This window comes from Camelina sativa, chromosome 17, assembly GCF_030686135.1.
Source record: "Camelina sativa cultivar CO46 ecotype springtype chromosome 17, ASM3068613v1".
NCBI classification, from domain to species: domain Eukaryota; kingdom Viridiplantae; phylum Streptophyta; class Magnoliopsida; order Brassicales; family Brassicaceae; genus Camelina; species Camelina sativa.
The window spans coordinates 8393171-8414241 of NC_141896.1; the positions used below are offsets into that span (position 1 = coordinate 8393171).

The following is a 21071-nucleotide window of genomic DNA, read 5'->3' on the forward strand; positions in this document are numbered from 1 at the left end:
TGACGAGTTAACCTTTACGTAATCATAATAATTTGAAAAAAAAAAATCATAATAATTTGTGTTAAATGTAAAAATCAAAAATTTCTCACTAAATCACAAAATAAAGAATTTCCTCCGATTAGAAATAAGCCTATAGGGTCAAAACAGAGAATTTAGATGTATGGTTTATTTAGAGTACTATTCATAAAATTGAGGGTTCTTTTTGCTAAATACGAATTAACGAAGAGAGAAACGGCAAAGGCAACCCTAATTCGAGTACCACCACCATTGCTGTGATCTCTTCACTCAATTTTTTAGCTACTGTTAGGGTTTTGCCCAGATTTATCGATCTACCTTCATCCCTGGTTAAACCCTCGGAGAAAAAAGATGAAATCTTTCCTTGCTTCTCGGCAAGCGATCCATCGCATTTCACTATTATCTTCAAAAACCCAAACTTTAAGCAGAAACTTCTCCGCCATTACATCGTCAATTTCTCACTCTGATCGTCACCTGAGAAGCTACGAAGATCAAACCCCACTCAAAAATGCCGAAATCCCTAGACCCATTTCAGATTTCAATCGATATTTCCACTTTACTCGCGAGTCACGACTCAGCGAGTCAAGTGCAGCCATCGACGACTCAAACGACCAGGAGGTAGATGAAGACGAAGATGGGACGACGAACGAGTTCCTCTCTCGATTCGTTTGGATAATGCGTGGGAAAGTCTCTGAAGCTTACCCAGATTGTGACAAGAAGATGGTTGATGGTATGCTTCTCCTCATCGTTGAGAAAGTTGTGGAAGAGATCGAAAGAGGTGGATTCAATAAAGTTGGATCAGCTCCACCTTCGCCGTCATCTGAGTTCAGCGATGATCTGTGGGCTACTATATGGGAAGTTAGTAACACAGTGTTGAAAGATATGGAGAAAGAGAGGAAGAAGGAGAAGATGAAGCAATACGTTCAGTCTCCTGAAGTTATGGAGATGTGTAGGTTTGCTGGAGAGATTGGTATTCGTGGGGATTTGCTTAGAGAGCTTAGATTCAAATGGGCAAGAGAGAAGATGGAAGACGCTGAGTTTTATGAGAGTTTGGAACAGCAACGTGATTTGGATAATTCGATTAGGGAATCTGAAACAGTGGATGGGGTAGAAGAAGAAGAAGAAGGGTCTTTTGCATCTGATGAAGTTGAGCCTCGGAGTATCTCACTTCCTAAACGTAAGGGGAAGTTCAAGTACAAGATTTATGGGCTTGAGTTATCTGATCCGAAATGGGGTAAAGTTGCTGATAAAATCCATGAAGCTGAGGAAGAGGCTGATTGGAAAGAGCCTAAACCTGTAACTGGCAAGTGTAAATTGGTTATGGAGAAGCTCGAGTCTTTGCAGGAGGGAGATGATCCTTCAGGATTGCTTTCTGAATGGGTTGAGTTATTGGAGCCTAACCGTGTGGATTGGATTGCTTTACTTAATCAATTGCGTGAAGGAAACACCAACGCATACTTGAAGGTTAGACTTTTTAGTTTTGTATTCTTGAAATGACCTGAAATTTTGATGCATTAGTGTTTCGGGAAATGGCTTACTCCTTTAGTGTTGGGTTTTGACTGATATCAAAGTAATCACTTTGTTTACGGCTTGAGTTGAAGTCCTTTGATTTCTTTTAGTTCTTTTAATAGGATTCTTCTTGTTGTTAAATTTGGTAGTCTAGGTTGTGTTACATATCTAGATGGTGATACTTGTATACATATATCTAGCATATACCTTTGGAAGATGAGCAATCAAGGAGGCGTGATCATGTTGTGTTTTAATCAATTGGTGCTGGTCTTGGTGTTTCATCAGGTGGCAGAACTTGTCCTGGATGAGAAATCGTTCAAGGCAAGTATCTCGGACTACTCAAAACTCATCCACATCCATGCTAAAGAGAACCACAATGAAGATGTTGAGAGAATTCTTAAGAAAATGTCTCAAAATGGGATCTTTCCTGACATTTTAACCGCCACTGCATTGGTTCATATGTACAGCAAATCAGGAAACCTTGAGCGTGCAACTGAGGCATTTGAAAACTTGAAGAGCTATGGGTTACGGCCAGACGAGAAGATTTACACATCCATGATCATGGGCTATGTGAACGCTGGCAAGCCTAAACTAGGTGATAGGTTGATGAAAGACATGGTAGCAAAGGATATGAAACCTTCAGAAGAAGTTTACATGGCTCTGCTTCGAGCTTTTGCAGAAGTGGGAGACGCCAATGGAGCTGCAACGATTTCTTCTTCAATGCATGCAGATCTAGATTCACTCCCTTTGGAAGCATGGAGTTTACTTGTGGAAGCATATGGGAAAGCAGGACAGGCAGACAAAGCGAAAAACAAGTTTGATGAAATGAGAAGGCATGGGCACAAACCCGATGATAAGTGCATTGCAAATGTGGTCCAAGCATACAAGGGAGAGAACTCATTGGATAAGGCACTGAGACTTTTGTTGCAGCTTGAGAAAGATGGGATTGAAATTGGGGTGATCACATACACTGTTCTTGTCGATTGGATGGCTAATCTCGGGCTAATTGAGGAAGCTGAGCAGCTTCTGGTAAAGATCTCTCAGCTAGGAGAAGCTCCACCATTTGAGCTCCAGGTGAGCTTGTGCTATATGTACGCTACAGTCAGGAATGAGAAGAAGACTCTTCAAGCTCTTGGGGTTTTGGAAGCTAAGAAAGATCAGATGGGGCCTAACGAGTTTGAAAAGGTTATAACTGCGTTGAAAAAAGGAGGGTTTGAGAAAGATGCAAGAAGAATGTATAAGCATATGGAAGCTCGAAAGTTTTTGCCTTCCGAGTCATTGAAGATGGATATGCTTGGAACACCTCGAGCTTTTGGGTCTGGATATGGTAGAATGAGACGATAAAATGTCTCTTTTAAAGTGAAGTGATCTTTTTGGAAACTTATTCATCATTCTGAGTTCAATGTTGTGAGTTCGTGTTTCATCCAATGATTATTAAACTGTGGCTGTGTTCTGTAATAATCTTGTTCCTTAGAATTTTGGAAATCTTTACTAGCTTGCTTTTTAGCTGTGAGAGTTTTCCTATTGCCATTTCCAACAAGTGCTCCAACAAGAGGAGCTTCTTTCTGAAATCAACTTTCTTTTTTTATTTCTCTAACTTTCAGGGTTTCCATAGTTTTATATGCCTGATAAAATCTGAGGTAACAATTGTGAAGCCGACTGTGGTTTAGGCAATGTTGCACCGGTTTACATTGTAGCCGGTTTAGGCGATTTTGTCTACTGACGAAAATTGTAGTGGTTTGGTTTGTCGGCGAGCATAGTGGTTTTGAACTCGCATCCAATTACGCAAAACCAAACAAAGCGGACACTTGAGTAATGACTAAATGAATTTGATTGCTTTGATTAGCTAGATTTGTTTCTTCATTTCTTTTTGACGTCTTAAGTCAACTTTGTAAACAGCGATAACACATTAGGACATCAAGTGGATATATAACTTCAAGATATTTAAGGAGATAATGTAAATATGTCTGTGAATTGTGATGTGCCTGCCACGCATCGCCCACGTGTCAGCTATGTCCGACTAGTTGATGTAAATAGAGATTAATATCTCGATCCCAAAAGACAAAAGTACAAAACTTCGGCACCATCTTTTGTTATGCTTTATTTTTGTATCTTTCTATAATTGCTTATTTTTAAGAGGGACTAATTAACCTCCACTTCAACGAAAGAAATTGGGATCCAAATCTAAAGATTAGTTACTTAATTTACCTTACTATTCGTCAATAAATAATAATCATACGAGACAAGATAAGGTTGGAATAACGTGGAACCATGTTAAAATAATATTATCTCCATATATCAATTTAATCAAATCCACTACTAAAATCAGTGGGCTATTACCGGAGGTTTCCAAAGCCAAAAAAAAATTGTGATGTTTTCTTCTTTTAAATTATACGAACTTGGACCGAATAGCGAAGTAAATATAATAAATAAACAACGAATTTAATTCCTTTTGGGATAAGAACTATGAATTATCTAGATAAGTTGCATACTTTTGCATGGAGCCACTACTATATATATCTAGAAGTATGTTGAGACATGATACCACAGACCTTAGTGTTTAGTGTTTACTGATCAGAAAATTTAACAGGACAATTGGAAAAGATTTAAGAGCAAATGGGTTCTTTAATGTCAGGATGGGACTCTCCAGTTAGGGATCCTAATTCAGGTAATTAATATCAGCATACGTATATATATTTTAGGATTGATAAGCATGCATGTATTATTATATCGTATGTTTTGATTATATAATAGTAACTAAATGATGAATTATTATTTCGAAATAAACATAGTGAGAAGGTGCAAGTCACTAACAAGAGAAGAGATCGACACTTTTTGGAAAGCAAAGAAGAAGAATGAAGGAGAACATGTTCAAGCCGTTTCCAAGTTGGTAACTCAGGTTAAGTTACCAAACTTTTCATTTTTCTTAACTCCCAAACAAAAAAAAAAGAGACAATATTTATTTATATGTATCACTGGTATTTAGACTTTAGGATAATCGAATTTCGATTTAATTTTTTATTACGAAGAAATTATAGTAAAATGATCTAAAAAGGCTCTGAAATTGTTCGCAGGAAGTTGCACAAAGAAAATCACAAGAGGAGAAAAAAGTAGCCGAAGATCTTTTTGAGAACCAGAGCAAGAAAAGTGGATGGTAATTAATATGAAGTTTTGATATGTATATACGGTTTATAATCAAACTCGCAATCTTTTAAAGATTGATAAATTGATGTGTTGGTCAGGTGGAGAAGAAGCAACTTGGCGTTCTTGAATGAGCCGAGGGAGGAAGAGGGTCGACCAAACAAATACGTACCGCAGTTCCAGGTGGCTCACATCGCCAAAATCGCTGGATAACAGTGACGCTAATTAAGCACCCCCGGCTAGTCCAATATATGTGTGAATTTGTGACTTGCCAAAATACACATATATATGAATAGTGGTTTACTTAATGTCATGTTGTATGTGAATAGAAAAGTGTAACAAATAGTATAAGGTTTTAATCAGAGATGTGTTTTATTTTACATGTGCTATGTATATGTTTTCTTTGGTTTGTTGAGTGGGGCTGTAATCTGAGATATGGATTTGTGTTTTACAAGAAATAAACATTTTTTTACCTTACAGATCTCGCTTCCTTAGTTGTTTTAGTGTTAGTTTACTTGGTCCGTTTATATAGTGGAAAGAGGTAAACAAATATTGAAAATTTGACGAATGATTTCTCAATATCCTAATTAAAATTCAATAACTCGATATTTTGTCATTGCATTTTGATATAGTCAGTCTATGTAATTTTCATTTTGTGCTATGTTTTTACGGTTTTACCTGAAACATAAACATTCAATATGGTCACTGAAAAGAGATGAAGTTGGGATCAAATTTGAAAATTTACAAAACAAACTTAAAATCCCATACATATTTTTGTTTTCCTAGAAAGCGAATGCAATAGCTGACGCACTTCGACGTTGCAAAAGTCAAAGTGAATTAGCCAAGGGTACTTGGATAACTTGAACTTACCCCACCCACGGTCGTTGGCTCCACCGAACAAAAAATATATATAAACACGACAAATATGAGTCGGTTTATTCTCTGTTCTATTCTCTGAAACCCAAAAAACACGAAGAAAAATAGTAGAGAAGACATGACGAGCAAGATTCTGGTGATTGGGGCGACAGGTAACATCGGAAAGTTCATCGTCGAAGGAAGCGCAAAGTCCGGCCACGCCACCTTCGCTATGGTTAGAGAAGCGTCTCTCTCCGATCCAGTCAAGGCTAAACTCGTCGAGAGCTTCAGAGATCTTGGCGTCACCATACTCTACGTACGTGACTTCTCTCTTCTCCCGCGAGTGTCTAGATCATTTAGGATTAGTATTCTTTTTTAAAAAAAATGTCAATGGAAATATCATTTAAATCATGACAAATTCGAGAATTCAAAACTTTGTATTTATGGCTATAAGCGAATTTTCCAACTTTTATTACAACTTGGATAGTGGAAGATGGTACAGTTTGGGAGAATTGAGATATTTTGCAGAGTTGGATATTTTGGATATTTTGAGATATTTTGCAGACTCTGAATTATGTATATTATCATTGATTCCAAAACATAATATTTAGATAAATATTTAAATAGATTCTAGGAAAATAATAATTCTAGATACATATCCTTTTGAAATTTGTCCTAACGTAGTTTGCAATCATCAGTGTCAAAATGATATATATAAGCCGTTACATAAATCATGTCATAAAGAGATCATTGCTCTGCATTTCTTTCTGAGTCTTTGCCGATTGGAATGCTAATAATGATGACAGGGAAGTCTAACTGATAAAGAAAGCTTAGTGAAGGCGATTAAACTCGTCGATGTCGTGATATCAGCTGTTGGTCGGCCTCAAATTCTAGATCAAATCAATATTATTGAAGCCATCAAAGAACTTGGAAATGTTAAGGTCCTTTTTTTTTTGTATATATCACATCCTTTTCTTTTAAGGCTCATGAAGATATTTCAATTAATAGATTTGGAACTAATCTTTTGTCATCCAGAGATTCTTGCCGTCAGAATTTGGCAACGACGTAGACCGTACGGTGGCCATCGAGCCAACACTATCAGAATTCATCACTAAAGCTCAGTTAAGGCGTGCCATAGAAGCCGCAAAGATACCTTATACGTATGTGGTCACAGGTTGCTTTACTGGTTTTTTCGTTAGTTGTTTAGGTCAATGCCACTTACGACTCAGAACCCCTCCTAGAGATAAAGTTTCAATCTACGACACTGGCAATGTCAAAGGTATAGTGATGTCGCTTTAAGCGTTACCATCATCAATTATTTTTGCAAATTGCAATTGTGGTACTAATATGTGATTATTTTATTTGTGTTGTATAGCCATTGTCAACACTGAAGAAGACATTGTTGCTTATACAATGAAAGCTGTTGATGACCCGAGAACACTTAACAAGATTCTGTACATTCACCCGCCCAAGAACATTGTATCGCAGAACGATATGGTTGGTTTGTGGGAGAGAAAGATCGGTAAGACTCTCGAGAAGACTTATGTTTCAGAGGAAGAACTCCTTAAAAACATCCAAGGTGATCAGTTAAACCTTAACAAACAGTATTCATATATATTAGTGCCTTAGTGGTCTGTCCAAAGTATTAAATGAGTCACTTGCATTTGCAGAGACTCAGCCTCCAATGGATTTCGAGGTGGGTTTGATCCACACCGTACTTGTTAAGGGCGATCTCACCTCCTTCACTATAGACCCTTCTTCTGGAGTTGAGGCCTCCGAGCTGTACCCCGAGGTCAAGTACACAAGCGTCGATGAGTTTCTTAACCAGTTTGTCTAAGAAAAAACTCGTCCTTTAAATTTATATGTTCTCAGATCTTATCTCAAACGAAACTTATTTCATTAATACAATACATAACATAAAAGGTCCAAGTGCATTATTATTTGACTGACACAAGAGAGACATTGAACCACCTTATCACACCAATAGTCTCGTAGTTTCAAGGGTTGACCTTGGGTTCCCATCCAGAGATCACATACTTTTCCTCAGGCTTAGTTTTCTCAAAGGAGTCAAGAGAGAACAGAGCCTTCATGTAGTTATGGACATGGGGCAAGCTTGAGGGGACAGACCAGCTTTTGAAATGGCCAAGAGCGACTTCGAGATGGTAAAGCTTTGGTGCTAAGCTCAGATCAACCGCGGAGACTCTTTCACCGGCGATGAAAGGACCCTCGTGACTCTTGAGATGGTTCTCCAAAGCTTCAAGCTCATGAAGCAAGGCCTGTTCAGATTGGTCATTAGAGTCTTTGCTCTTCAAGAAAGTCCCAAAAGTACCAAAAATTTTGGAACCAACAGAGGCAAATGCAGGAGGTGTCTTGAGAGGTGGATCAGGGTACTTCTCGTCGAGGAGATCAGCGATGACATCGGAATCAGCGACCCACTTGTCGTCGATCTTTAGCACTGGTACTTTCCCTTGAGGACTAATGTCCAAGAACCTGCATCATCATCATATTCATATGAGCCAAGTTCCGGTTAACACTTAAGCTCGTAATTTAACTAACCAAACCCAATCGAATTTCCGGTTAACATAGCTCATCATATATTCACCAAATCAAAACACCCAACGAGACTACCAACACCTAGAGATTTATACTATGAAATTTCCGACAGCTAACGGAACAAGTGAAACAAGTAAGAGCGATCTAGGGTTGTATATGTCGTGAGAGAAACTGACCACTGGGGTTTGTCGGAGAGGTTAATGAGATGCATTTTGTAAGCAAGATTCTTCTCCTCGAGGGTAAGAATAGCCCTGTGGCTGAACGGACCTAAAACGACAAACAAACACTTTGATACCAAACGATCGATGTTCAAAAAACACCAGAATTTACAAAAACAAATCAAAACAGAGAGAGAGAGAAGAAAGTTACAGTCGCCGAAGTGATCAGGAGCACCAACAGCAGCTTTCACGCATATTTCGAGAGCCATCTTTGATTTACCGACGGATGAGAATAGTTGAGCTAATCAGTGAATGAAAGCTTTTAAAGAGATTTCTTATAACACCACAGGTGGTGACACCTCCACCTATCAGTGGGCCATTTTTACCCGATGATATTTATCTTTCTTTTTTTCACGTGTTGTGCGTTGGAAGAGACGATTCGAAACGACTGCATACTGATAGGGCCATATATGTTTTTGGTCGGCAGGTTATGGACCGTTCAATTTTAGCAACAATACCCTATATATATATATCACCACAACACATCTCATAACTGATTAGAGTACTATTATTGAAAAAGAAAAAGTAATTCGAGTAGATGACGACGCATCATAACAATAGAAGAAAACGGAAATTAGGTGCACAGTAGTTAATTATTTTGATGTGGACGTGCGTAAACTTATGAAATTATTAATTTTGGTTCAGTTTTCTAATTTTGGTTCGCTTGAACCAGAATAAACCACCGTAACTGTAATTTATCACTAATAATTTGTTTCGTTCGTCGTCGTTCCAGAATCTCTCCATTTTGCATTTCGCTTTCAGTCTTGTTCACCTTCGACTCTTCGAGGCTCGACCATCTTCGTCTTCTTCCTTCAGTGTAGAGTTCTTCGCTTACCTGTGAAAGCGAAGAGACTGAAGATCAATGGGAACCCTAGGCAGAGCATTTTACTCGGTTGGTTTTTGGATCCGTGAGACCGGTCAGGCTCTCGATCGCCTCGGTTGTCGCCTTCAAGGCAAAAATTACTTCCGCGAACAACGTAAGCTTCACCGTAGCTCTATTTTACTCTCCGATTTCGAATTCTTATGATTGAGGAGTTTTCGATTGAGTTACTCAGCTCGTCTAATTAGGTTAGAGATCTGGAATTGATATGTAGCGATTCTGGAATTTGAGAAGCAGATGGGATTTAATTAATTGATGGACTCTTATAGGAATGTGTCTTTGCTGGTTCTGATAATTTGTTCATATTGTGATCGTGGCTTTTCTCTATAGTGTCAAGGCATCGGACTCTGATGAACGTATTTGATAAGGCTCCGATTGTGGATAAGGGAGCTTTTGTGGCACCAAGCGCTTCAGTTATTGGGGACGTTCAGATTGGAAGAGGATCGTCCATTTGGTATGGATGCGTACTACGAGGTGAGCGAGCTACTAAGCTTCGGTGTTTGGTTTTTATGACTGATTTGGGTTTTCTTGTGTGGTGACTGAAGTTTGGTCAACTACCACGGTAGAAAGTAGCAAACAAATATATGTTCTTTACTCTTCTTTTATGGTTTAGTGATGAATAAGTCTAAGACTGCTCAATGTGGATCTTAGCATTACCGAAGGAGCCTTAAGTATAATTACATTATATCTTGATGATTCTTGCTGTTAGTCTTATGAGTATATGATATCCCCTCATATCGAGTATGAGTTGAATCATTAGTGCAAGTATCTGTAGGCTAGTTTGGATCTTTATTTGTTGTTTTTGTGATGCACATCCTTGGGTTTAATGGTAATAGAATAAGGTTTTCCTTTTTGTACAGAATGATGGTATGTGATAAAACATTGGTACTGTTTGGTTAAGCCTGTTATTACTTTTTACCAGGAAAAACTGGACTAACATACAGTCTAAACCTGCTCTCTTCCTTTCTGCGCAGGGGATGCAAACAGCGTTAGTGTTGGATCAGGAACTAATATTCAGGACAACTCACTTTTGCATGTGGCAAAATCAAACTTAAGTGGGAAGGTGCATCCAACCATCATTGGAGACAATGTAACCATTGGTTAGTGGGAATCTCTTACTGTTTATTTTGTAATTGTCTAATATTGATGCATGTCCAAGAGGCATCTGGGCTATAGTGTTAAATTAGGTCTGTAACAGGTCATAGTGCTGTTTTACATGGATGTACTGTTGAGAATGAGACCTTTATTGGGATGGGGGCGACACTGCTTGACGGGGTCGTAGTTGAAAAGCATGGGATGGTTGCTGCTGGTGCGCTTGTCCGACAAAACACCAGAATTCCTTCTGGAGAGGTATGGATTTGTGGAAAATTTTCTGATTACCTGAAGTCCCATAACCATTGGTGCTGACATACTTCAATTGCTATTTAGACACCATAGGCTATATACTATTGATATTATTATTGTCTTTGCTTTGAATGGTAATCATCTCTACTGTTGAGAGTATTGTAGATTAGGTGTTAAATTAAAATTCAGTTTCTAGTCTGAAAATCTTCTTCTCTATCTAGATACAATATATCTTATCCACATTTCAGATGTTCTAACAAAAGTCAATTTGATGAAAGTGTAAATGTTCTTCTATTCATACACCAGCGTTTGAATGCCGTAGGGTGTTTGTACCTCATCATGACCGATTTATTTCCTTTAACAGCAATATTTGCTGCTAGATATAAAATGTTCTAACGCATTAGTCTATAATGAATCAGGTATGGGGAGGAAACCCTGCAAGGTTCCTCAGGAAGCTCACTGATGAGGAAATTGCTTTTTTCGCCGAGTCAGCAACAAACTACTCAAACCTCGCACAGGCTCACGCTGCAGAGAATGCAAAGCCATTAAATGCGATTGAGTTTGAGAAGGTTCTACGCAAGAAGCATGCACAAAAGGACGAGGAGTATGACTCAATGCTCGGTAGTGCGAGAGAAACTCCTAACAACATACAGCCTGATAAAGAAACAAAGCATCCATCTAATGTGAACTGATTTTTCTGAGGTATGTTTACTGATCGAAACCCTATAGTATAAGATGTTCAAGGGGATTATGTTTCGGTCTCTGGTTTGAATAATGGCAGGTAGAGTACATTAGGGTAGATGAATTTGCAGCTCTTGGAGAAGCTTTGTTCGACATTTTGTCATGGAATCTTAGGGAATGGTATTGTCAGATCAAACTTTGGATGCTATATTACTTTGGTCGTTTGAACTTAAGAATCAAGCTTATGAAACATGAGTGAATAATAAGTCTGATGCATGTGCTAATGCAAATCCATGTGCGCCTATGTTGCTAGGCAAAAATGAAGAAGATCCAAACATGATATATATATTCATATAATAACTGCAAATTATTAGTGGGGTTGATGGTATTGGTACCGTGAATTACGCTTGCTTGGTCGTCTTTTTGGTTTTGATAAAACCAAATCTTCTATTATGATTCGTCTCGTTCTTTTTGTCAAAGGCCGTTTCATTTCTTGAAATTAATCTTTTGTTTCCATTCGTTACAATAATATACGTGTAATTGGATTCTACCTAGTTCCTTGTAGATCTCAATAAGTGGACCATTTTTTCTTTCTCTCAATCCTTTAAACCACGAGACGTTTGACATGGTAGCACTCTCACGTTGCCTTCTTATGAAATACAGAAAAAACCGATAAAGCTCTATGTGGTTTACTTGTAATGGTTTCCATGATTGTTAGTGTACAACACAAATCAAAAGGTATAATAAGTCTAGCATTTATTAGAATTTGAAAGAGCAATGAGGCTCCTTGGAATAATGGTACTATGATAATCACTCAGTAGAGGATAAAGTACTTTTGATTCTATAAAGCAAAGCGGCGCCAAATACAATGTGTAGTACACTATCATTATTCATATCGAAATCCAATATTGATACTGGACCTCAACTTTTTCTTGTTTAAAATTCACTTTTTTGTGGAAAAAAATAAAGTTAACTTCTCACTATTTGTCACACTCAATGAGACGAGTCAATAAAAATTAAATCATTACAAGAAGAAAACGTTGAGAATTATTATCTTATCAGTTACAATTTACGCCAGATTTTTTATTTGATTTATGTAAGGGCAATTTCGTAAATATCGGATAATCCTACTTATTCCTGGCCTCGTCTCGTTTCCACTCCACCCGCCGTATATATATAAAAACTGAGACGGGACCGAGGAGAAAAAATCGGGCAAGGCCTAACAGAGAGATAACACAACAACACTGAGAAAGAGATAGAGATATCATCTCATAAGAATGGTAGCTGAGGCCTTGCCCAAAACCCCCCAAGCTGTTGTTCCACTCGTACTTGGACTCCAACCCGCTGCTCTTATCGATAACGTCGCTCCCGTTGACTGGTCTTTACTCGATCAAATTCCCGGTGATCGTGGTGGCTCCATTCCCGTAAGCTCTTCCTTCTGTTTTTCCTTTGTCCAATTACGAGTGATCTCGTTTTTGGGTTTAGGCAAAAGTTTGAAAATTTTATCTTCCTTTTGAATATACTCTGGAATCGGAATCTGGATTTGGAATTAATGTTACTCTATACTTAAGCGGATCCTTTTTAATTGTTAAAGGTGCAAAAGGATGAGTTAGACCACATACTAAAAGAGCTTAACGCACATATCAGTATTGCTCCATTAAAGAAAATAGCTGGTGGAAGTGTAACCAATACAGTTAGAGGCTTGAGCGTTGGTTTCGGTGTACCCACTGGGATTATTGGGGCTTATGGTGACGATGAGCAAGGCCAATTGTTTGTGAGCAATATGGGTTTCAGTGGTGTCAGTATCTCTAGGCTGAGGAAGAAGAAAGGTTCCACTGCTCAGGTCTTTTAGCCAAAACTTTGAAATTAATTGTGCTTCTTCTTCCTTTTTTTTTTTTTTTTGGAAAAGATTTGATTTTGATCAGTGGCGTTGTTTCTTTTTAGTGTGTTTGCTTGGTTGATGACTCTGGTAATCGAACAATGCGACCATGTCTCTCGAGTGCTGTGAAGATTCAGGTTTGTGTATTCTCTCCTTTTTAGGGATTTATTGATATTGTGAATTGGTTTGTCAATGAGAAAGGATGGTAAAAGCTGATTCTGTTTCAGGCTGATGAATTAAGCAAGGAAGATTTCACAGGCTCTAAGGTTAAAGCTTAGCTCCTCTAATCACTCTTTGCCATTATGAAGCATTGTAAAGTTATGGAGATTTGTTCATTAAGCGTTGTTGATGGTCTTTCTCTGTTATACAGTGGTTGGTTCTAAGATATGCTGTTCTTAATTTAGAAGTAATTCAAGCAGCCATTCGATTTGCCAAGCAAGAAGGTCTTTCTGTTTCTTTGGATTTAGCTAGTTTTGAGGTATATATATCTGGAGCGATCATTAACCTCTTGGTTTCAATTCTTCTTTTGAAATATGATCTGTGGCTTTACAAATGTTTACGCACTTGAGGCTTTTCATTTGAATTGAAAAGATATAAATTCTTGTGACTAGATGGTCCGAAATTCTAGATCAGAGCTTCGAAAGCTTCTAGAGTCTGGTAACATAGATCTTTGCTTTGCTAACGAGGACGAAGCAGCTGAGCTTCTTAGGTATTTGATGTTTCTTTATCCCCTGCAAAGTTATCTGCTCAGGGTTTTTTTTAACCCTTTCACTGAGTCCATGAAATACTCTTAAGCTCTGGATTGTGAGTTTCAGGGGTGAGCAAGAATCAGGCCCGGAGGCTGCTCTTGAGTTCTTAAGCAGACATTGCAGATGGGCTGTGGTAACTTTAGGGTCTAAAGGGTGCATTGCAAAACATAATAAAGAGGTTTGTTTTTCTAAATAAGCTCGGTAACTTTTTTTTTTTTTTGGTGTGAATAAGCTCGGTAACTTATCAAGTAGCTTTATGTTTCATTAGCTTTGGCTCTTTTTGTTCGCTTATGAGGAAAATGTTGCCATACAAATTTGTAGTTCAAAATTGTGATTCAATAGCTCCTCTTTCTGGTTAGGTTGTTGCTGGGACTGAAGGGTTTACCATTTATCTCTATCGAGATCCCACTTTTTCTTGTTAGGTTCTGACTGAATTGAAGGATCCTAAAGTTCACAACGAATAAGTATTTTCATCTCTTTACTTGATCAGGTGGTACAAATATCAGCCATAGGAGAGACAGTAGCAACTGATGCCACAGGAGCGGGTGACCTATTCGCAAGCGGGTTTCTGTACGGATTAATAAAGGGGTTGTCTTTGGCAGAATGTTGCAAAGTGGGATCATGCAGTGGCGGATCGGTCATCCGTGCTCTCGGAGGAGAAGTAACCCCAGAGAATTGGCAGTGGATGAACAAACAGTTGCAGTTGAAGGACTTACCTGTTCCTGACATTCACAACTGATGGATCACCAGCAGATTGTGGGGATTTCAAGCTTTATGTTCTTTATTTAGGCTGTTCTTAGCTTTATGTTGTTCACAAAGAATCTCACAGCATTGTATCTGTACTGAGGTCTCAGTTTAAATTCAATTCACATGTTTGTTTCCATATTCTTGTGTGCATAAATTTCAACTGCCCTGTTCGGGGTTAGGGTGTAAATTTCTCTGTGGCTCAGAAGGTTCGATTTTAAGCTAAGTTGATGTTATTCTCTTAGAGAGTCAATTCAGAATAAAGAAGTGTATATTCGTGACGGTAAAGAAATCTCATTCACAGACTCTCAGTCATTCCCAGCAAAACCAGGAGCTACGTCTCAACCCGTAAAACAAGCACACACAAAAATACACTAACAAAGCTAGTCACACAACTCATTGGTCCGTTACTTTAATCATTGATGGATAGTTATTGTAAATCCAAGAATAGAGCTTCTGCTATCATATTGCATTTATGACTTTGTAGCAATCATTACTGTTAAAATATTGTTGTCAGCATGTCGCTATATCAATCAAGTTGTTGCTCTGCTGAAGTAGTCAAGTAGATATGAAAAGTCTCTTATTATAGATTTATGTCAGGACACTCCAGACATATATATAGTGTTAACTCCCAAACACAAGAGGGAGATTTTTATTAGTGAAACCCAAGCTCAAGGTTTATGGTTTATCCATAGAGACTATAGGATCTACAAGACAACAAAGTGACACTTGAAGAGGACTCAGACAGCTCTTAAAGAGTATGTTTTCTTCAGCAGTTGAAGTAACAGAAACATGCGAAACCCGGGAACTGAGCGTGACAAGCCCCGTGTGAAGCACCTTCCCAACTCCTACACTGACTGTCACAACCACGAGTGTTGCCACAAAACCCTGTCCATGTCTTGCTTCGCCTCTCGCAAGTTCTTCCTTCCACTGTCATCATCTCTGCAAAATTCTCCAAACACAAGATATATTATCATGCTCCATCTATGAGATCCATATATGTTATAGAGAGATAAGAGTACTTAGAAGCTTAGAGTAGACTGATGATCATACATACCAGTGGAAGCAATGAGGAAAATGGAGAGACAAAGGAAGAGCATAAGTTTGAGAGAAGAAGCCATGGCTTTTTGCTTTATGGATATTCACTAGGCACTAGCTGAGAGATCTTTATATAGAATTGTATTTAAAACTGGTTTAACCTTTGACTTTGAAACGATTATCGTTTCTCTAGAACTGTCTGTCTTTGTGATTTGTATAGTGTGAACAATGGGAAACTACCAAGCCCACTATTTATCCAAACTCTTATCCATAGGCAATACAAGATTTGACTATAGACATTGTGATAACTGATAAGAGACTTTTGACGTCTAATTTGTTCGGGCTTGTTATTATCAAAACAAAAAGAAAATACGTTTGTAAATATATATATTTCAGTTCAGATTTTATGTCTGCACCAAAAAGAACGCTAATGCAAAAAAAAAAATTTTTATCTTGTAAAAGTGTTTGAGACAGAACAATAAAACTTTTTTTCTTTTCCTCTCAAAACCCTAGATCTAAAGTTCCGCCGTCGTTACGCTCCGTTCGCCTCTCCACCGTCTGCGATTTTGCCGGCGATGTGAGAGGGCTTTGTTTCTTCTTCTTTTCTTTCTTTGTAGTAGTAGGGTGAAAGATCTCGATCTCTTCCTCTCCGGTAGGGCTAGGAACCGTTCCACTGCTGCGTTGTTATGGTGCGGTGGCGGACGATATGGAGAGATCTCGGCTTGTCCTCATCTCCGGGAGACTGGTGAATTGAAGCTGCTCCGGCGGCCTTCTTCGAAGACTCAGGGCGTCGGATCTGGGCTCGTGTGTCGCGCCCTCCTGCTTCTCCTACCTTCTTGCCGGAGATCCTAACTGACCGGAGGATTTTGGTAGAGTCGAGCTTTCAAGTTTTTTACCAGTTATTGAGGAGGATCCTGTGGGTGTTGGTGGCCGAGATTTGAGGTTATCCTCAAAGCAGGCAATCATGTGTTTTGAGTCCGCTTAAGAAGTGAAACTTCAATGCAGATGCTATGATGACTAATCCGGAATTGCATCGAGAGATGAAGCTATGCTAATCTATGTTTGAAACTCTTATCTTTAGGCGATTAGCATTCTGGTCATTGAGTGGTTGTCCGGAGAAGCATCAGTTCCTGCGGGTTTTGTTTCGCGTCTCTTAGCCGGCCGGATCAGTCGGATGTATTGTCCGTTTTTGGCCTAGGATCGGAACAATGAAAGCCGGAGAAACCAAGTCCTTCTATGCAGCGCCTATTGGTGTCGATGTCAGTTAGACAAGTCCTACACGCCAATCATAAGGTTCTAATAGCTTAGAATTGCTTTGATATTAGTATAGATTTTGGTTATCCCCGGAGTTAGTTGTTGTTTTCGTATCATAGGATTTTAGGTGGTCTAAGAGATGATTTCACTCCGAGTTGTGGAGTGTTATCTATCTCAGTATGGTTAAAAAATGCATGGCTCGCGATTGGGTAGCGTTGGTTCCGCTATTGTTCCAGGGTTGTACTTGATCAACCATTGCATTTGTTTTGGTCCAAGTCTTTAGGGGGAAATGTAATATTCCTTTGATTTGGTTGTAAGTTTGATTTGGTGAATGAAAAATTGATGTTGAGCAAAAAAAAATATATATATTGTATTTTTGTCAAAAGTAAACACGATAACTATAAACAAAAATGAAGACACAAACCAGAAACTACAAATTGTGAAAGTCTACAAGACTACTTCTTCACTCACATATAAAAGCTGTTACGAACGAAAGTGCATGGTGGTCAAAACAGGACATGAATCTGGCTAAGTAATACAAATTATGTCGAACATGCATGAAACCGTACGTATCAAACTAATTACTTTTATTTCTTTTGTCAACATCTAATTATTTGCTTCATATTGTCGGAATACAAAAATAGGTTATGATAATTATGACAAAGATTGTTTGACAGCGACCACAGAATCGGCCAGTGTTTGGATATGCACATAGATAAACCAGTCTTGTCTGTAATTTTCTTATAAAACTACTCTGTTTTGTGTTTTCTGAAATAAATGGATTCAGCCTTGACCTTTGAAATTGTTATCACATTTTCGATTTCCATGAGACCCTCGTGATCGTGAAACTATATTACATTTCAGTGTTTCTGAATCATTTCATTATCATTATGTGTGGATAAGTTTTTTCTTGGCGCGTGAGTGTCACGTGTCTGCTTAAAAGGAGCTTACAAAGGCTTTATAGTTTGTTTATACATATGCTCACCAACCGGTCTATCTACATATATTATTGTTGTTTGTCACTTATGTACTACACATCTTGTAGAAATATATCGTTTGAGATCGCGTTGTTGCTTTGTAGTAACTTAAATATTATATGATTCATTATTACTTGATGTAAAATATACATTTTACTTCAGCAAAGATTCGAAACATAGCAGTATATAGCTCGATTTATGTTTGTAGAAATATCTATCTACACCCGAATCCGGAAAAACTTAGTGAGATTTCATTAAATATTGGGTTCGTTTTACATTGGAAACTTGCTATATCAATAAGAGATCCTTTTTAGATATTATATATTATATATTTCTTAACAAATTGAACATGTAGGATATTATATATCTATATATGTATGTGCATATAAAATGGAAAATTTCAAATTTTCTTCTTTGACAAAAAAAAGTAAAGAAAATTTCGAATTTTTGCTAAAATCAAAAGATCTACCAACGCAAGCAATGCCAATAATATGGATTTGAGTAAAATCCAGCAATCTAACATATATATATTTTTCTAAATTGAAAATAATTTATATATGATAGAATAGAAGTATATTTTAAATATCCAACATGGCTTATATATGAACTCAGATAATAATAATTAAATTTCACCGTTCTATAGCCTATACAGTATATGACATATACTACATACTAATCAACATTCGTAGTCGCAGATATTATAGGGCGCCCAACCCTGTTTTCAACAAGTGAAAACGAACCATTGTTTATTCATTGGCTAAAAACATAGACAACTGAATATAAAATAAACAGCAAACAACCACTAATTCGGGCAACAGAATACTTGCCCAGACTATTTTTTAAAAATAGTTTACTAAAGAAACTGAAACAAATTAATTGGAACATTATTGGTCGAGTGTCCACAATATTATAAATAAATTGAGACGGCCAAGCAAAATATTATAAAATGACCATTAATATGCTAATGATATATAAATCTACGTATTATATATGAAGTTCCTCTATATAAAAGGACCACACTAGCTAGTCTCTCTAGTGATCGTATCTGTCTCACAGTATCAGTTTGTCTCTTTCTCCAACCAGAATATTTTCATTCTCCTATCTTTCCTTATATTAATCCGATCAATCTCCCCGAGAAAATTTATCATATATCTTCACTTTCCCGTTTCATGTTTTCGCAAAATCTTCCCTAGATTTATTTCACCCATACATTTACATATATATATTCACACCATAATAACCCTCACAAAACATCTCTCTATACACCCAAAAAAAAAAAAAAAAAACACAATGGAGGCGGCGAGTAAGATATACAACTCTCTTTGGAACTCCGGTCCTAACAATCCGTTATGGAATATTCTATTCGTCGTCAAACTGGCCGCCTTCGGAGTAGGTTGCGTGTGTCTACCGGCGACGGTGACTATACTGCATGGGGTTATGGTTTGGTTCAGGTTGTTTATTGGTTATCTAAAAATCCTTCTCTTCGTGGCCGCTGGCGTAGGCGTCGGCTTCTTGTTTTTAGTTTACAAACACGAAAACAAAACCACCAAGAAAAAGGAAAAGGCTATAATATACGATCAATATCTCGCCGTCCCCCCGCCCCCTCGTGTATCGACGTTAGAAGATTATTGTAATATACTGAATGGTCAGGATGTTGGATATTATAACAACTCCAGTTACAGAGAGAGTCCTCCTGTGCAACCGGCGTTTCAAGAGTCTTATAAGCCGGTTGAGGAGAGTATTTGTAGATATGATCGAGAGGTGGTTGAGGTGAGTTCGAAGAGTTATCGCAGGACGAGAACGGAGAAGAAGAAGAAGAAGACGGAGGAGAAGGTGGAGTATCGGAGGATGGAAACGGAGAGAGTGACGAAAACGGCGTCGTTGAGGTCCAAGAGGATGGATGGTTTGAGCAGAGAGGACTTTCGTACGACGGTGGAGACTTTTATCATGGAGAGGAAGAAGTCGCTCCTCCAAGAAAGGGATCCATGGCAAAACGGTGCCGTCCCTCAGTGGCAGCAAAACGACGCCGTCGGTGATCACTGGCAATACGGTGGTGTCCCTCAGTTGCAGCAGAACGACGTTGATTACTTGCAGAACGGTGACGTCCCTCAGTGGCAGCAGAACGGTGCTGCTAATCGTTTGGAGAACGGCGTTTTCCCACAGTTGCAAAACGGCGATTTCCCACAGCTGCAAAACGGCGATTTCCCACAGTTACAAAACGGCGTTGATCACTTGCAGTTGCAGAACGGTGTCGCTCCTCAGTGGCAGCAGAACGGTGTCTCTCCTCAGTGGCAGCAGAACGGTGTCGCCCCTCAGTGGCAGCAGAACGGTGTCGCTTCTCAGTGGCAGCAGAACGGTGTCGCTCCTCAGTGGCAACAGAACGGCGTTGTCCCACAGTTGCAAAACGGCGTTGTCCCTCAGTGGAAAAGCAAGTGGCAAAACAACGGTGTACCTGAGCCTCAAAACAGCATCGTGCAGTGGCAAGGATCGTCGCGTGACGATGGAAGTGGACGTCATCGTCATCGTCATGGTCATCCTAGTCGTAGTCATAGGGATGGCTCTGGCTCTAATAATGGTTCTGGTTATGGTCGGTACTTAGCTATTTCGAATTAGGGGGTGGCGCAAATTTGTATAAATTTTCTGAATTTTGATTAGATCATTAGCTAAAAACTAATTTGCGAGGATGAATTTATATATCTTACTATCGTAGGCCTTTTAATTTTAACTCCGGTGACTCTTTTAATCTTGTCAAACTGTGGCATTATTTTGTGTCTCATTAAAGGATGCAACTTTTTAATTTGTTACTGTCCAATTTCGAAGTATAAACTAAACTAAACATATCAACTTGGAAGTATCAAATATATCTTAACACATCCATTTGAGTTAAAAATATATCTTACGGTTTGGTTTGGATATTTTAGGCTAAAGTTAAAGCTAAAAGAAAAAGAAAGGAGTTTATTTTTGGTTTAGGTCAACTAATGAATGTTCCTGTAATTTTAACTTTCTTCTAACGAGTTTATAACCACACAATTGGAGTTTTATTTTCTATTGGGCTAAGATCATTTCATTTGTTGTATCAGATTGAGTACTCGCTGGCTAGCTAGGGGATATTTTGAATCAAGATTTATGAAACAGTATATAACTAGTAATCTTTGATTTAGTTGATCTTCTTTCTTGCCAGTGAAAGTTCTTTCTAGAGTATATGCAGTAGATATAACTAAATACCACACTGGT

At 38.3% G+C, this 21071-nt stretch overlaps 8 protein-coding genes across 11 annotated transcripts; 6 read left to right on the forward strand and 2 right to left on the reverse strand.

The window, feature by feature from the left end:
- Positions 1 to 87: 87 nt before the first annotated feature.
- Positions 88 to 3048, forward strand: LOC104756297 (small ribosomal subunit protein mS77 (rPPR2)). The gene is made up of 2 exons (XM_010478868.3): positions 88 to 1479; positions 1810 to 3048. The coding sequence occupies exons 1-2, from the start codon at positions 367 to 369 to the stop codon at positions 2866 to 2868; spliced, it is 2172 nt and encodes a 723-aa protein (XP_010477170.2). The 5' UTR covers positions 88 to 366; the 3' UTR covers positions 2869 to 3048.
- A 930-nt stretch (positions 3049 to 3978) lies between these two features.
- LOC104756299 (uncharacterized) lies at positions 3979 to 5142 on the forward strand. Its single transcript, XM_010478872.2, has 4 exons — positions 3979 to 4192; positions 4317 to 4423; positions 4599 to 4678; positions 4767 to 5142. The coding sequence occupies exons 1-4, from the start codon at positions 4141 to 4143 to the stop codon at positions 4876 to 4878; spliced, it is 351 nt and encodes a 116-aa protein (XP_010477174.1). The 5' UTR covers positions 3979 to 4140; the 3' UTR covers positions 4879 to 5142.
- A 228-nt stretch (positions 5143 to 5370) lies between these two features.
- On the forward strand, positions 5371 to 7442 carry LOC104756301 (isoflavone reductase homolog P3). Of its 2 annotated transcripts, none has more exons than XM_010478874.3 (5): positions 5371 to 5836; positions 6327 to 6461; positions 6556 to 6799; positions 6896 to 7099; positions 7191 to 7442. In XM_010478874.3, the coding sequence occupies exons 1-5, from the start codon at positions 5660 to 5662 to the stop codon at positions 7355 to 7357; spliced, it is 927 nt and encodes a 308-aa protein (XP_010477176.1). In that variant the 5' UTR covers positions 5371 to 5659; the 3' UTR covers positions 7358 to 7442. The 2 variants fall into 2 exon arrangements, with proteins under 2 accessions (XP_010477176.1, XP_010477177.1); XM_010478875.3 differs by having other exon boundaries at positions 6327 to 6455.
- LOC104756300 (glutathione S-transferase DHAR1, mitochondrial) lies at positions 7396 to 8815 on the reverse strand. Its single transcript, XM_010478873.2, has 3 exons — positions 8443 to 8815; positions 8250 to 8340; positions 7396 to 8010 (listed from the first exon to the last, which is right to left on the reverse strand). The coding sequence occupies exons 1-3, from the start codon at positions 8498 to 8500 to the stop codon at positions 7518 to 7520; spliced, it is 642 nt and encodes a 213-aa protein (XP_010477175.1). The 5' UTR covers positions 8501 to 8815; the 3' UTR covers positions 7396 to 7517.
- Positions 8781 to 11486, forward strand: LOC104756302 (gamma carbonic anhydrase 1, mitochondrial). 3 transcript variants are annotated; one of them, XM_010478877.3, is made up of 7 exons: positions 8783 to 8900; positions 9025 to 9268; positions 9502 to 9645; positions 10146 to 10271; positions 10370 to 10521; positions 10935 to 11217; positions 11297 to 11486. In XM_010478877.3, exons 2-6 carry the CDS (start codon positions 9154 to 9156, stop codon positions 11205 to 11207), a joined length of 810 nt encoding a protein of 269 aa, XP_010477179.2. In that variant the 5' UTR covers positions 8783 to 8900; positions 9025 to 9153; the 3' UTR covers positions 11208 to 11217; positions 11297 to 11486. The 3 variants fall into 3 exon arrangements, with proteins under 3 accessions (XP_087351906.1, XP_010477179.2, XP_087351907.1); XM_087495780.1 differs by having other exon boundaries at positions 8781 to 8900; positions 10935 to 11486; XM_087495781.1 differs by lacking the exon at positions 8783 to 8900 and having other exon boundaries at positions 8954 to 9268.
- Positions 11487 to 11931: 445 nt separating this feature from the next.
- On the forward strand, positions 11932 to 14707 carry LOC104756303 (uncharacterized). The gene is made up of 8 exons (XM_010478878.2): positions 11932 to 12620; positions 12791 to 13039; positions 13141 to 13212; positions 13303 to 13341; positions 13446 to 13553; positions 13687 to 13784; positions 13891 to 14002; positions 14315 to 14707. The coding sequence occupies exons 1-8, from the start codon at positions 12474 to 12476 to the stop codon at positions 14561 to 14563; spliced, it is 1074 nt and encodes a 357-aa protein (XP_010477180.1). The 5' UTR covers positions 11932 to 12473; the 3' UTR covers positions 14564 to 14707.
- A 428-nt stretch (positions 14708 to 15135) lies between these two features.
- Positions 15136 to 15798, reverse strand: LOC104756305 (defensin-like protein 19). The gene is made up of 2 exons (XM_010478879.3): positions 15626 to 15798; positions 15136 to 15510 (listed from the first exon to the last, which is right to left on the reverse strand). The coding sequence occupies exons 1-2, from the start codon at positions 15687 to 15689 to the stop codon at positions 15338 to 15340; spliced, it is 237 nt and encodes a 78-aa protein (XP_010477181.1). The 5' UTR covers positions 15690 to 15798; the 3' UTR covers positions 15136 to 15337.
- Positions 15799 to 19127: 3329 nt separating this feature from the next.
- LOC147923416 (uncharacterized) lies at positions 19128 to 20450 on the forward strand. Its single transcript, XM_087496429.1, has 2 exons — positions 19128 to 20060; positions 20259 to 20450. Exons 1-2 carry the CDS (start codon positions 19128 to 19130, stop codon positions 20448 to 20450), a joined length of 1125 nt encoding a protein of 374 aa, XP_087352555.1.
- Positions 20451 to 21071: the final 621 nt, after the last annotated feature.